This window comes from Eupeodes corollae, chromosome 1 (assembly GCF_945859685.1).
Source record: "Eupeodes corollae chromosome 1, idEupCoro1.1, whole genome shotgun sequence".
Taxonomy (NCBI): Eukaryota; Metazoa; Arthropoda; class Insecta; order Diptera; family Syrphidae; genus Eupeodes; species Eupeodes corollae.
In genome coordinates this window covers 118,545,471-118,562,687 of record NC_079147.1, presented here as the reverse complement: position 1 = coordinate 118,562,687, position 17,217 = coordinate 118,545,471, and the positions used below count along the sequence as shown (strand labels likewise).

General features: G+C 32.8%; 1 protein-coding gene across 1 annotated transcript in view; it reads left to right on the top strand.

Annotated features, from left to right (window-relative positions):
- Positions 1-13,916: 13,916 nt before the first annotated feature.
- The window catches only part of LOC129943173 (GATA zinc finger domain-containing protein 14-like), a 5,910-nt gene continuing 2,609 nt past the window's right edge, over positions 13,917-17,217 (top strand). The window contains exons 1-2 of the mRNA XM_056052443.1: positions 13,917-13,949; positions 15,462-15,513. Coding sequence (XP_055908418.1) covers positions 13,917-13,949; positions 15,462-15,513 — 85 coding nt within the window. The remainder of the gene's footprint in view (positions 13,950-15,461; positions 15,514-17,217) is intronic.

Genomic DNA, 17,217 nt, shown 5'->3' with positions numbered 1-17,217 from the left:
AGAAACAGGTGACAGGTGTTAAGCTTGAACTTTTGACAGACATTAACATGTACATATAACTTTTTCGCTAAGGGCATAAGAGGAGGTTTAACAGAATGTAGCTTGAGAAATTGTAAAGCAAATAATAAATGTATGGTTGATTATGATTCAAGTAAACCATCTGATTATTTAATGTACTTGGATGCTAATAACCTATATGTTTGGGCCATGTCTGATTACCCCCCACATACAGACTTCAAATGGGTTGAATTTAAATGAGATTAAAGGCTGTATAATTTTAAATATAAACATTGGTTATGTTTTAGAAGTGGATCTCGAGTATCGCCTAGAAATACATGATGTTAAATATCAGGGTTAAATCGGAGTGGAAAAAAGACACGTCTGTTCGATAAGTACAATTTTATTCAAGTAAAAGAAAGCACTAGTTAAAAGTAATGAGAAAGAAAAAACTAAAGGAATTGACAATAGTAATGAAAGCTTTCGCAGTTGGGTTGCCAAAGTTTACATTTAAAATACAAGGTTTAATTCTCCAACAAACTCCGCCTCAACCCAAGTGCGATACAAAATGATCAATTTGTATTCAGAGTAATTATATAATTATACAAAACAAAAATAAAAAAAATAGAATTCAATCTTAATTCATTAAGCAAATAACGTAAAGATATAGCATTAGTTTTACAAGAACGTAATCTTTAACATCGTACAAGCAAGTTCATGTTTTTTCAATGACAAAATTTTTGTAAATATATCGGCAGCATTCTCTGATGATGGTACATACTTGATATCAATTTCGCCAGACATATACTTTTCTCTGATGTAATGAAAACGAATGTCGATATGCTTACTTCGTTTATGAACAATTGGATTCTTTACTGCAAACTGAGCTCCTTGATTGTCGCACATCACTGTAGAAGCTTTGTCAGCATAATCGTTGAAGCCAATTTCTTTCAATAGACTACGATGAAAAGCAACTTCCTTAACCCCTTGACACATCGCAATATATTCAGCTCCATCGTGCTTAAGGAAACAATGGGTTGTTTTTTCGATTCCCAAGCAATAAGGCAGCCACAAAAGAACAGAGCAAAACCACTCAAGGACTTTCTATCTACTGGGTTTGATCCCCAGTCTGCATCTGTGAAGCAAACAAGATTTTCATTATTGGGAGCATAAGTTAACATACCTTTGGGTTTAAGTTTGAGGTATCTTAGAACCCGTTTTGCAGCCACAAATTGTTCTTGGTGTGGATGACTATGGTACTGAGCTAATCTGGACACAATGTGCATGATGTCAGGTCTCGACATTGTTGCTAAATATGTAAGACCTCCAAGTAACGATTGGAACTCCTTGATATTAGAGCCTGCACAATGTTCATCTTCACATTTTTCTAGTATGGAACCTTCTACAGATGGTGTTGCAGCACCCTTACAATCCAGCATTCCCCATTTCTTCAGCAACTCTAAGGTATACCTCTGTTGATGTATTTTAAATTCGCCTCGAAGACCATTTCGCTGAATCTCCAAACCTAAATAGTATTTAATAGGCCCACGATCAACAGCTTCAACTTGGGATGACAATTTTTCAATTATATTTTTCATAGTGGCTTCTTGAGAACAGGCTATTAACAAATCATCGACGTAAATAGATATTATGTTGATTTCATTTTGGTGATTCATGAAATAAATACAATTGTCTGTTTCGCATCTTCGAAAACCTATGTCATTCAAAAGGGAATTGATTTTTTCATTCCAATATCTCCCAGCCTGCTTGAGCCCATATAGAGACTTCTGTAATCTGCAGACCTTATTTGGATATTCCTCACTCACGAACATTTGGAGCTGTTCCATAAAAACCTCTTCTTCTAGCTCCCCGTTCAAATAAGCTGATACGACGTCAATGTGGTTGACCAGCAGCTTGTGCTTAGCCGATAGTGCCAATAAAAGGCGTGTTGATGCATGCCTTGCCACAGGAGAGTAAGTTTCGTAAAAATCTTCGCCGTAAACTTGAGAGCATCCTTGCGCAACTAGTCGTGCCTTTAATTTTTCTACCGTGCCATCTGGATTAAATTTTGTTGAAAAAATCCATCTCGATCCAATTATATTCTTATTAACCGGCCGATCTACCAATTCCCAGGTGTTATTTTTAAGTAACGAATCATACTCCGCCTGCATAGCATGTTTCCATTTGATACTATCTTCTGATTTCATGGCATCATAAACATTGGATGGAGTCACAGTCACCGCGTTCAAGAGCTCCAAATTGTCAGTGATATACTTTTTTCTCGGGCGTCCAGCGTTGCCAGTTCGTATAATCCTTGGCCTGCCTCTTTTCCGTTTGCCTACAACAACTTGATCATCTTCTGAAAAACTATTATCATCGGAGGAAATTGGAAGATGATTTTCCTCTATAGCTTCAGTAACTTCGCACTCAGTCGCATGACCAACTACTCCAGACTTCTTAGTGAGATTATCTTTTCTCACTGTTTCATCCTCTGCTGGATAAACTAATATGTTGTACCTTTCATCATCATGGACATCCAACTCTTCGCCAACAACATTTTGTTCACCATTCTCGAAAAATATGACATCTCTCGCAATAACAATAGATTTGCTTTGCTTATTGTAAAGCCTGTAGGCTTTCGTTAAATCGGCATAACCAACAAAAACAAGACTTGTACCTTTTGGTTCAAACTTCGACCTTGTCCTCTGGTGGTTTAAAGACACAGCTTCACAGCCGAAAATCTTGAAGTGAGAAACCGATGGTTTCCTACCAAACCAGCACTCATACGGGGTCTTTGATAACAGGGATTTTGTTGGACATCTGTTCCTTATGTATGTGGCTGTGTTAAGTGCTTCGGACCAAAGACTTTGACATGACCTGGAATTAAGAAGCATACACCGCGCCATCTCTACCAGGGTTCTGTTGGCCCTTTCGGCAATACCATTCTGCTGCGGGGTATAACTCACTGTATTTTGGTGGACGATTCCATGTTCTTTGAATAAATTCTCAAATTGTGAGTTAATGTACTCGCGTCCATTGTCGCTTCTCACACACTTTATTTTGCGCCCAGTTTGTTTTTCGCTAATATTCATGAACTGTCGAAACATTTCGAAAGCTTCTGATTTGTGTTTAATGAAACGAGTAACTGTGTACCGGGAAAAATCATCGATAAACGTTATAAAATAACGAGATCCACCTTGCGAAGACACCTTCATCGGCCCGCATATATCAGTATGCACTACCTCTAGAACATTTTTGGTGAAAATTTCTTTGTAACTAGGAAATGGCTTTCTATTAATCTTGCACATCGCACATGTACTGCAACTGAAATTTGGAGGCATTTTGACCTTCAGTCCACGTACCATGTCTTTATTTGACAACATACACAAATCATTATTGTTTAGATGGCCAAACCTGGAGTGCCATAATTCAAACTGTTTATCGATCTTAATTGAAGCACCATTAACACACTCGGTAGTATTTCTTAGGAACCTTACATAAAAAATACCATTATCAATTTTTGCATTAAGAATGGGAATATTAGCTTTAGTTTTCACAACTGTTTCTTTTTCATTAAATTCTACAGTATTCCCGTTTTCAATTATTTTACTTACTGAGAGAAAATTACCATGTAGGCTGGGAACAAACAAAACATCGCGTAAAATAATGTCACAAAAACGTGATCGTACTTTTATATCACCGGTACCTTTTGCAATAACACATTCTCCAGACGGTAAAACAACAGTTTGATTAGATCGAACCATCGAAGAGAACTGTTTTTCATCATTTGTCATATGAGATGAAGCACCGCTATCCAGAATCCAAACGGTTTGGTTATCGAGTTTTGCTGATGACGTAGACAGACTTAAGACTGCTGCTACGGATTCTTTCTTTTTCGAATAGCATTGTGATTGAAAATGCCCTCTCTTGCCACAGGCATAACATTTTACCTTTTTCATATTTCGCGATCTTGTGTGCATTCCATTATCGAGAGATTGTCGCTCGCCACTTGACCTTTCCGAATCGGCCTTCTTCATCCTCTGAACCTTAGCTGCTAGAACACTTTCACTATTTGGCTCAGTTTTTTCACAACGTCTCCGATCTTCCTCCAGCACCTTAACCTTCAATTGCTCGAATGTAGGCAAATTATCCCTGCTTTCTATCGCTACTACGAAACTTTCCATATCATCAGGCAGACCACACAAGAGCAAGATGCAAAGGAGATCTTCTGATACCTTAACATTGATCTCATGTAGGTTATCAATAATTGTGCAAAAATTATTAATTTGACTTGCGAAATTTTCCCTAGACCCAATTTTAAAGCGTACCAATTTCTTGAACAAATTAACTTTTCGTGCTGGTCCATCTGCATTGTACAATTTGCTAAGAAGCAACCAAGCTTCTTTGGTATTTTTACAATGCTTAATATGAATAAGTTCTGATGGTTTTACGCATAGAGTTAAATATGCTAGGGCTTTCTTATCGACAGCTTCCCACTTCAACTTCTCGGCAGCATCGTCCGGACACTTAACCTCAATAACAGTCCAATAGTCCAAAGTAATAAGCAGACTTTTCATCTGCACCGACCAGGTTGCATAATTGTCAGTACTCAATTTCTCTATCTGTGTTAAGGAACTCATCCTACAAAAATATGTATTAATACTTTTCACAACAAATAGACCAAAAATTAATCAAAAACTTAAACCACGCTTTGGAGGACTGGGCCCATAACCTATGTTAAATATCAGGGTTAAATCGGAGTGGAAAAAAGACACGTCTGTTCGATAAGTACAATTTTATTCAAGTAAAAGAAAGCACTAGTTAAAAGTAATGAGAAAGAAAAAACTAAAGGAATTGACAATAGTAATGAAAGCTTTCGCAGTTGGGTTGCCAAAGTTTACATTTAAAATACAAGGTTTAATTCTCCAACACATGATAATCACAATGATCTTCAATTCTGTCCTTCAAACATTTCATTGTCTGGTAAAAAATTAATTCAATGCCTTGATAATGGTTTGGTGCTTAAGAAAATTGAAAAAATATATTGATTTAAGCGATGAACTAAGAAAAAAAGCCACCACTAAGTTTGAAAAGGATCAGCGTAAACTTTGCAATAATGCTGTATTCGGAAAAACTATGGAAAATGTAGACAAACGAAAAAATGTTCGAATTGTCGATTCAATAGAAAGCAAAGGTACCCATCTCGGTAGTCGCGATCTTATAGCTAAACCTTATTTTCATAGCATATAAGAATTTTCGTAAACCAGGGCTGCTATTCAGTTAAAACGAATTCACAGGGTATATAATAAGCATGTATACTTAGGTTTTTGCGTTTTGGAGATTTCAAAGTATAGATGTACGACTTTCATTATGCATACATGAAACCTACCTCGTAAATTTACTGACAACCTACATCTGGCCTATATGGATACCGATTCATTTATTTATAAAACAAGAACAGATGATTTTTACAATAATATAAGAAATGATATAATAGATCAATTTGATACATCAGACTATCCACCCCAAAACCGCTACGGTATTGAAAATAATAGGATTTATGAAGGATGAAAATAATGGTAGGATAATGAAGGAGTTTATAGGATTAAGAGCTAAAATGTATAGTATAGACATAGAAGATGCTGCACTAATAAAAAAGGTTAAGGGTGTTAAATCAGCAATTCTAAAAAAAAAATTACAGAGACTGTATGCTGCACAAACAAAACTTCTATAATAAAATGTTGAGTTTTAGATCTAAACACTAACTTACAAATTAAGCTTAAGTTGTTCTGATGACAAATGATTTATAGGCATATCCACAGAATCTTTCATTTTCAACAATTGAATTTTTTTTTTTTTATTTTGAGGCACATCTATAAACAAACATTTTCTTAATTGTTTATCATCTAAATAACAAGAAAATACTTGCGTGATTCATTTTGAATATCCGTCACGTAATATCCGGTACGTTAGATCAATGAAAAGCATTAAATGAAAAACCCTCATTTCATAATAAATTTTGATTTTGTACTCTCGTACAAACTTTTAAGTTTCAAAATTTAGATCAACAGCTTTTTTTTACTATTGATTATTCGTTAAATTATCATTCACAATCATTTATTTAGCTGTAAGATCTTATCGATAGGTGTGCCGCTAAAAAAATCACATATTTTATATCAATCACGTTTTCAATTTTAAACTTTAAAATGTCATTATTTATTTTTAAATAAAGGCACATGATCCGATTAAATTTTAATTGATTTATTGATTGATAGAGAACAGTGCCTATAAAATACTACCAGAATCGATCGCTGAGAAAGTTATATAGAGAAAAAGATCAGATTTTAATATTTGTAAAAACGGAGGTACTCTAATTTAATTGCTTTGTACTACTTTTTAAATGGTAGCACACCTTTCTTTCGAGGTTTTTCTATCAGTGTATATTATAAATAATTATTAATTAATGATGTTAAGTTGTTTCAAAGGTCGTTGAAATGTTTTTTGTTTATAAAACTTAAAAATTTGCATCTGGTACGGTTGACATTTGAAATATTTAAGCCTATTTTTTATTAATTTTAATTAAATATATTAATCCAATCAAGTCACAAGTAGGTTACATAATTGAAATAAGTCATGATACGAAAATCTATCCACTTAGAAAGTGCCAATTTCATTTCTAAGGCTTTATATACTGCGGTAACATGAAAGTTAAAAATACTGTGGAAATGCCCTTATATGTACCAATATTATAAATACACTAGCTTGTGGTCATTATCGAATAGAACTTGAAAATAAAATATAAAACTGATCTTGTGGCAGTGGCCTACCTGCTGTATTCTTTAAAAATAAAAGCTTATAAAGAGGGGTTTGATGTAAGCCCCCTACCAGCAATACTAACTATTTTTTTAAATAATAAAATGTTATTATTATTATTGAATTTTACGTTAATGCGTTCGAAGTTTTGTTAATCATGGTCTAGAACCCCAAAATAATACCGGTATTTAGCATAGATCAGACAGAACCCCGGTGATACTGGTTACCTAGTACCCTCTAGTTTATACTACTCACTTTCATTTTCATTCTTGTTCTTTCTTCCATTCGATAATAAATACGAATAGAGAAGACATCACACTCTTGGTCGCTCGGTCTTCCTCCCTTTTTTGTGTTTTTAAAGTGTACCTTTATACTTCGCCGGTTAGCCGTTAGCGCCTGTATTTTGTCCTTACCCTTGTTTATATCTGTTTGTGTAGAATGTTTGAAATTTGATAGCGCAAACGTTTGCGGTGCCCAAAGTATTGCATGAAATGAAAATTATTTGTAGAAAAGTCAATTTTATTGCAAGTTTTCGAACATAATGGTCAATTGTTAAGTTTTTAAGTAAATCAATTACCAAAAAAAGCATATTACAACAAAAGATTTCTTTTAAAATTCTTAGTTTAGCGCCGCTAAACCTGCTTACAACGAGGAATCGCCCCTGACTGGAACACCATTCGTTAGATCCGCTTAAAATACAGTTTATAAAATGAAGTTTTACTATGAATAGTATTTTAACTAAAAGATTTATTTTGTGCATTGTGATAGATATACTTTTTTTCAAAAGTAAGTTTTTATTGAATGCGACACCAAGGTATTTGCAATGGCTGTCAATGCAGTTTTTTTTTGACAGTAAACTTTTTTTCTGTGTTAGTTGATTACTTGATTTCTATTTGTAACAAAACTAAACTAGTCGATTGTGTGCATTAGGCTGTTTTTAACATGCTGTTCTATTCTAAGCATTCGCTGATAAGAGGAGTGAACTGTTCTGAAACGGAATTGCTCAAAAGGGTATATTTTAACTTCCTCAACATGGATTATTAGGCGATCCTTTGAGACTTTATCAAAAATGTAAGCTATTATTGGAACCAGTAGCAAATACTTTAAATTTTTCGGGAAATAACGGATAAGTTGTAGGTTTTTTATGTCAGGGGATTTTATTTTTTTCAATAATAACTTTATTAAAAATAAAACCTTTATCTGAATTGGACTTAGGGAATAGAAGAGAATTATCTACGAATTACATAAGCCATCAAAATTTTCAAAATCGAACCCGATAACTTTTCATAAAATTATTGTAAAAACTTATGTTTTGTGATCTCATGTTACAACGCTTTGTTTTTAAATTTCGTCATTTTTATTTGAGTTGATCTATTAAAATTAAGTTTGTTAGTGATTTTGTGAGTTTATTTGTACCTTATTAAAAAATAAATTTCATCTGCATAGTATGGAAACAAAATGTGATGAATTTATTAATCTGTGTTTACAAATTTTTTAATTATGTTGGGCATTTGAAGGTAATACAAGTGGTCAGGTTTATTTTCACATTTCTACTCAAACTTTTTTCAAGTGGCAATCGTGGGTATACCTATCGTCCACTTGAATAAAGTTTCGTGTCCCATATTGAGGTATTAGCTCTACTCAACACAAACACGAAGTGAAGCAAATGCAAAAAAATACGAAGAAAAGGAAAGACAAACGCCAAAAACATGCAAGGAATAGCAGTGAGATCGTTGTTACGGGCAATTTCAAAGTACACAATTCTTCATTGCTGCGCTGTTCTGGTCAGACAACACTCAAACTCGGATTCCTGATGTTGACCATCAATCCGCCAAAACTCTTGACTTGTTTCTAGTCCTAATAAAAATGCGATCAGTATATTATCGCTTCTAGGATCATCAGACCATTTTGTCATATCTGCTAATTTTTCATGCCAAAAAACACCACTTAAAGTTGTCTTTTTCAGTAACTTTAACTGGTCACTATGTTTCTCACGCGACGTGGATTCTAGCGCAGATATGATAACAAACAAAACAATTCTTTGTAGAATGAGATATTTTATCCCGAATAGGGTAAAATATATCAAACCCAAAGAAAACTCATGGTTTGATTCGAGCTGTAAAGAGGTTATTAGGATCAAATATACAAAGCCAACACCACTCAAGAAAACCGGAATATGTTTAAATAATCTACTAAGGCCTGTAACGTACATAACGTGGGGAGGAATGCAGCTGGATATTCCATTAGGGCATAAACCGTTAAAATAACGTTAAAAAAGGGTCAGACAAGAAACCCTACGACTATGTTCAAGCGAAGTAAATGAACATTATGATGATGTTATCACCTATCAATTTACATGCTCTACGTTCAATACTATCCAAGAGGCTTAAATAAGTTGCATGAGCACCAACCCATTTATGGGAGTTATACTTAAGCTTTGGAAATATATAAATCTTGTAGATAACAGCCAGATCAGAAGGGGTGAAATATTTCTTCCAACGCCTAAGGGAACCCAAACACCTTGCGGAATTTTTGGTGACATCGCGTATGTGATCGTTAAACAAGAGATGGTTGGTGACATACATAGCGAGAATATGAGATGTTCAGTCTCATTGATGCAAGTGCCATTCATGGATAATGGCAAAGGGGGTATATCTCGCTTTAAAGATACAAGACAGCATTGGGTTTTCGAAGCATTAAATTCCACGTGGTTTTTTATTCCACATTGCACAATGCTATAGGTCGGAATTTTATGAGCTTATCATATTTTGTCGTTGCAGTTCCACATCCGAAGAAGAGGGATGTAAGTCTGAAAACATATATGAAAAACTAAGAGTACTATAGTCAATGTCCCCAAAAAAAAATCCTCCTCCAGCTCTAACTAACCTACATCCCTTCTTTCCAAGGCCATGGAAAAGCTAATTCATGTTCAGCTTAAGAAATATCTTGAAGAAAGAAAGCTTCCTAATGACCGGCAGTATGGCTTGTTACAATAGATCCACTGTTGATATCATGGCTTATCTCACCGAACAACGAAACAAATCTTTACAAAATTTTTAAGAAAATAAAATTATTGCTCTTCATCGAATTTATCATTAAGGTCTCTTATCGAATTTACGTATATTTGGTATTGATGAATCTCTTCGACTTCAAATCTGATATCCGAAACAAAATCGGGTGAGAACCAAGGCTCCCTTCGGTCTCTGACACGCTTCCTTATATACATATTTTAATGATCTTTTGTCTGAAACTTTTAACCCTCTTAATTGTTTCGCTGATGATAGTATGCTTAGCTTTTCTATCCGCTTTTAGATTTTCATAGTTATTCTTCGGTTTTAAACTACTAACTACTAAGCGTAGGATAAGCTCATTAATATTGACAGGATTGTGTAATGAGGAATCAAAAACCGTACAGAATTTAATTCTTCGAAAACTCAATGCTGTCTACAGTCGCTAAAACGTTACCCTCCTCCAATACCATTATTCATTAGTGATGCTTACATCAAGGAGATTGAACAGCTTGCAATCCTTGGTATGTGCATCACAAACCACTTGCTGTTCAGTGATCATATATTTGACATCGACAAAAATACATATAACCCACTTAAGTCTCTTGGACAGAATTCAAAAGAGATCTCTAAAAATGGTAGGTGACTGTTGTCTAACTGAAACTTTTGTATTTCTCAAGCACCTTCACAAGGATTCATGTCTATCATTGTATCACCGCTACTTCCACAACAAATGCTCTAATGAAATAGCCAGTTGCGTTCCTCCTCTCAAAGAATTCAACCGCAATAACCACTCATCAATTTACCCTTGAGTCCAATTTTAGACGCACTGTTAAGTACAGTGATTCTTTCATTATTCACACTACACGAATGTGGAATGCTTTACTAGAGTCAAAATTTACCACTCATTACAATGTGGAGACATTCAAAACCAATGTGCATCGATATGTCCTTTCTAATCCTATCCTTCCTTCTTAATTGCTCGCACTGTGTTCAATCATTATATGGGTGTTTCTATCCCCTTGAGTGCGCGCAAAACATATTACAAAAAAGAGAAAAGCACTGAAACATAAAATTAATCTCAGGACACACATTTTTTTTTGTTCAATGTAAAGCTAGTTCATGTACAAGAAACCTATACAAATAATGTAATTTTGATTTTATGTATATAAGAAACATTCGATTATTAGAAACAAATTGTGCAACTTAAATAGAACTTGCAGATCATGTTTACATAGAAAAAAAGGCATTATATATAATTAAAACAATCATTTTAAAAAGTGAAACAGAAAAGAACTCAAGAAGAAATACAAGAAAATAATATTACTTTTACAGACCTTAAAATTTCAATGGTACACTGAGCAACTGACAGAAAAATATACTAAGATACGTACATAGGTATCTAAAACAATTCTATTAATATGTTCGCCCGAGAATTGGTTTGTTCCATACGCCACTTTTGGCGGTTTTGAGTTAGGAACGGATTCTATGGTAATTTTGTATACTCTTTCTAAATCTGTGATCAGATTTGCGCCAAGTCTTTTCAATCCCGAGATATCCAACATCAATTTTGTTCCATATCCACCAAAATCAACATTTTCGAGAATTGTTTTGTGCCATAAACCATTTTTTGGCGTTTGGGACATTTTTTCCATATAATTTTTGTCAAGTTTTTTGTCAGAATTGTTTTGTTCCACGTGCATATTACGGTGAGAAGGGATAGAAAAAATACTAAGAATGTTGAGAATTGGTTTGTCCTACGTGCACTTGTGTATAAGAAATGCTATGTTTATGGGACAATGATCGCAAACAAAATTTTAGTATTGGTTTGTGCCATATCCATTACAATTGTGTAGATATCCCAAGATAATTGTATGAATCGCATCTGAATTTTACTAAAAGAGTTAGCTTAATATGTTCAATCTTACTGCAACAGCAGTAGTTGCTATCCCTGGTATAAAAAGATTAACTTATTGCGTAGTTTGGACAGAAGCTCATAGTGGTCGCTCAGGAAATGACATTGCAAGTGCATTAATAATAATTTTGGAAAGGCTTATCGAAGTATACCCTACCTTAAAATCCATCATACTATCGAGTGATTCATGTGTTCCGCAGAATAGGAACAAAATCAATTCCACCGCAATTAAAATGTTGTGTGAAGTGGTGTAGAGATGATTGTCCAGAGATATTCCGAGCCGGGACATTCCTTAATTCAGGAGGTGGATTGCATTCATTCGGCAATCGATAAGTATTTGAAAAACCTTGACATCGATACTCAACTGCACCTAGTCAAGCTTTTAGCAAGCATGAACACAGACAAAGTTGAACTTAAGATTATTCAAATGCTTCCTGACGATTTTGGCGTATTCCATTTTGGCTAACAAAATGGACTTCAGCAAGATACCTTTTTCCAAAGTAAAAATATTGCTTTATGAAAAAAATGTCGTTTTTGAAATAAAATTTAAAAACTCGGCGAAAGAAAAAGAGTACAAAACTGTAAGTTTATTTAAGACAGCCACCAAGGGTTCACTACCAACACCGAAAAATTTGCTTTGTTCAAAATAACACAAACCTTTAAAACACCGATCTCAAAAGAAAAGAAAAAAGACCTTAAAGACCGTTTTTACCTGAAATTGATAAGCCATATCTTAAAACATTGCTTAATATTTAGAAACTAAAAAAGTGATAGCAGTAGAACTGCTTTTTTATTTTGTTTTTACCAAATTAATGTATTTACAATGTACTATCTTTTTAAGTAATGAATTAATAAGAATATTGTACTGTAAATGAAAACTGTGTTATAGCAGTAGAACTGCTTTAATTTTTGTTTGTTTTTTTGTTTATTTTTAAAGAAAAATATTAATTTTTTTATTTTGTTTTTTTAATAAAGACTTTATTGAAAACAACATGCTTTCTTGCCTTTCACAATATATATTTATGAGAATTGGTTTGTGAAATATTCATTTTTGTGTGTTCCACGTGTATGAAAAAAAAAAATCATTTTCAAAATGTATGAGGTGGGATACAAGCTAAAAAAGTAGTCTTTTGTGCTGATTAACGTATCTTGTTAACGGTAACTCAAAACACTTTGAAAATTGGTACGTGAAGTCTTAATAAGACTATCTTCAATTTAAAAAAATAAAAATAAAATCCTATCGCACAGTTTCGGAGTACTAAGTACGCGAACCTTTAAATGCGTTTTTCTCGAAAAAGTGCCAATGGCGTATGGAACAAACCAATTCTCGGGCGACGATATATATAATTGAAAACTATTACTCGTGGCTTAATGGTTATTTCGTAGAAATCAGTTGTACTTTGACTTCCAAACCTTAAATTATAATTCAACTTGTAAGGACATTTGTAAAGTTTTAGTGTGCCAGTTTGATTTAACTTTTCGGAGACAGTCGATCTTTGACTTCAATGGTGTAAAAACATATTTCCAAAAGGTAAGTTGTAACTCAAGCAAGTGGTATTTGTAAGGTTTTATAGCTGCAATGGTAGGCATTGCGATACGGAATATTCAAGTTTTCGGTAGCCCAGTGGAGGTGTCGAGTCCCAGAAGCACTCGGACACTAATGGCAATTTTGCTATTAAGATTTTAAATTAATTATTTTATAATTACAAACTAGTTAAACATGTCATAAAAAAGGCACGGCTACGTTCTTCTTTTTCACGCCTCGAAGTTAAAAATGCACATGGGCCTATTGAAGGGCATACGTTCCTGCAGGGAACCGGAGGCAGTCTCCGTCAAAAAGCCAGTGATGATCTCGAGTTTATTGGGGAAAAGCTTTTTACTAATTTGAAGCTCAGAAAACAGTTATATGCCATCATTGTTTCTCGTAACATTATCACCCCAAGTAAGATTGAGAGTCTCAGGGAAATTTCATGCCTTGACTATTAATCTTTACGCTGGAAAACATTGAATGTACAAAATAATAAAGCTTCGTCCATGCCGGAGGAAACTGCAATATGCACATGTGCTGCGTGAAGTCCTCTGAAACATCAGGGAGAATGCAAGCTGGGGAATGAGTGTGTTCAGAATTTAGCCAAGCTCAAGTGCACCCTGCTTAATATAGGGGCTGACCTAAGGTCAAAATAATGACACGAAGACAGGCTGGTCAAAAAGCTGAAGTAAGTCGAACAGTTCGAAAGGCTCCTATACAACAATTCATAGATCAAAAATTTTCCTACCAAATGCGGCCATGGAATTTGAGAACGAGAGAAGCTCCACCAACGGCTGCACCAAAAGCCCCGTGCCTAAGGCACTAAAAGTGTAGTCTGACATTGTAGCCTTATTGTTCAGCATTCAAGGACAAATAACTCTACTGAAAAGTCAGATAATGGAGCAATGCAAAAGGGCTGATGCTGGCTACTGAAAAACCGTCGTATCCAAGAAGTGTCTTTTATCTTTTCCTTTACTACAGCAGACTGACAATTTGAGACAAAGTGGGTAACCACACTCGAAACAGCTTACAGACAATCGAGTACGATAGTGATCACTGCAGACTGGCTACTGTTATGTAACGCAACTCGATACTATACTCTTACCTAATTTCACCAACACTTTGGCGAAAGAACAACACAAAAACAACATTTACAAAAGATGGACGCAACGGGACCAACCAGACGCATACAGAAACGTGGCTCTAGACGCACTGCATAGACACAAAAGTTGGCCTACTGACAACACTCAAAAACGTGTACAGACGATTCACAGACCCGAACGAGTTGGAGATGAGGACACTGAAGTCGGCAATACAAAAAATATCAATCTTTTGATTTAGAATAACTACAGGTTATCAATTAACAAGTACTGGAACCAAATGTGAAAAGATCTGGTCAGTTAATTCCAGCGACCCGAGTATGTTCCCTCAAATCAACAATATATTCAGGAAAAAGAATGATAAAGACCTTCCGTTACTAAATCTGCAAAGAACTGAAGAGAACAAAGACGTACTAAAACAGCATAGATAAATCCAGAAGATGCCATCTTTGGAAGATCCGAGAGAAAAAGTGAAGGAAGTGTTAGCTGGTTTCCAGCAATTTTACAAGATACATTTTAACATCACGGCGATCTTTGAACAGCGGTTTCATGTGGTTCAATGACGAATGCCATAATTGCCGGGCAAACGAGAGTAAGTCCCTTGCTAATAACGAAGTTTGTGCTACAGTTCATCTTCAACTCAATACAGAACAAAAAATCAGCAGGTGGGTGTCGCTAACCACACATTGATTGTGTTGGTAACAGAGGGAGCTTACAGAATACGAAGACGATACGAAAGATATCAATGATAAGAAATTGAGTGATATTTGTTATCATGTAGCAAACAAAATTATTTTTATTGTATAAGGGTCAATAAGCATTTTGTTATCAAGTTCTTAACAAACAAAATTTGTATTTAGTACTAGCTGAAACGGTCACGCATTGCTGTAACAAAAGTTTTTTGTCATTTTACATTGTTGTAAACTATTTAGGAAAAACAGTGGAAGAACATCTGACATATTTACCACCATGCTTTTTAACATATATTCCATTTACCTATAAAAAACATACCAAACTTCATGACACCTTATTACAATAAAATAATTATTTACGAACAAAAGAATTAAATTTAAAATATATTATTGTTTTTTTTTTTTAAGTTTGTTACAAGTGAGTGTATTAAATGGTTTTTTAGTAAGCAGCATGTGACAGGTAAACCTTTAAATGAGGTAGTAAGAGGATAGGATAGTTTAAAATCTTCTATCAAAAATATTTATTTTTTTGAATTATAAATAATTTGTATTTCAATTTAATTTAGGTCTACAATATTTTTGGTTAACCTATCTTTCTTACACAAATAGGTTCAAAACTTTTACTTCACGTGAACATCCAACATATAGCTGCCTATGAGAAAAACATGCCTTTTCCAAATCTTAACCACATATGGACATTGTTTGGCCTTGAGATTTATTTAAAGACATGGATAAAGCTAAACGAAACTGTAAACTTTTGAAGGGTATGATAGTATGATGATCTGAATTTATCATTGGAATTCGTGGCTACAGGACCACTTTTCCTTTACACTTTAAGGTTAAAATGGTTGCTTATCGTTTCCAATATCTAGTAATTATTCGGAAAATATTTTTCCTTATGGATCATTTTGCAATCGTACGCGCATGTTTATGGTCAATCGTGTGTTTAACACTTTGTCTTATAATATATTGTTTTAAACATACATCATTCGCGAAAGTAGAGCGAGGTTTAATGGGTAAGGGCTGGCGGAAATCAGCAGACAAAAGAAAGAGATCACCACCGAAAAGTTTATCATTGACATTTAAATCTTGCATAGTTCTATACAATTCTTCGAGTGCATATTTGTGAGCCATTATGCTCTCATCCCAAATTATAACTGAACTCTTCCGCAACACTGCAGCTATTCCACTATTTTTTTATGTAACACATTAAGAAAGTAAAGTTCAGAAGTTTGGCTAAACAGCTGTCACTATCTGTTAGAATAGTTTGGAGCTAACAGATAAATGTGACTGTTTATTATTATCATTATTAATATTGTTACTACTATTATTATTGTTATTATTATTATTTTTGCTTTTATAATTATAATTAATATCACTATCACTATTATTATTATTATTATTATTATTATTATTATTATTATTATTATTATTATTATTATTATTATTATTATTATTATTATTATTATTATTATTATTATTATTATTATTATTATTATTATTATTATTAATACTATTATTATTATTATTATTATTATTATTATTATTATTATTATTATTATTATTATTATTATTATTATTATTATTATTATTATTATTATTATTATTATTATTATTATTATTATTATTATTATTATTATTATTATTATTATTATTATTATTATTATTATTATTATTATTATTATTATTATTATTATTATTATTATTATTATTATTATTATTATTATTATTATTATTATTATTATTATTATTATTACTATTATTATTATTTATCATATTTATTTTTTATTATTATTATTATTATTATTATTATTTTTATTATTATTATTATTATTATTATTATTATTATTATTATTATTATTATTATTATTATTATTATTATTATTATTATTATTATTATTATTATTATTATTATTATTATTATTATTATTATTATTATTATTATTATTATTATTATTATTATTATTATTATTATATTATTATTATTATTATTATTATTATTATTATTATTATTATTATTATTATTATTATTATTATTATTATTATTATTATTATTATTATTATTATTATTATTATTATTATTATTATTATTATTATTATTATTATTATTATTATTATTATTATTATTATTATTATTATTATTATTATTATTATTATTATTATT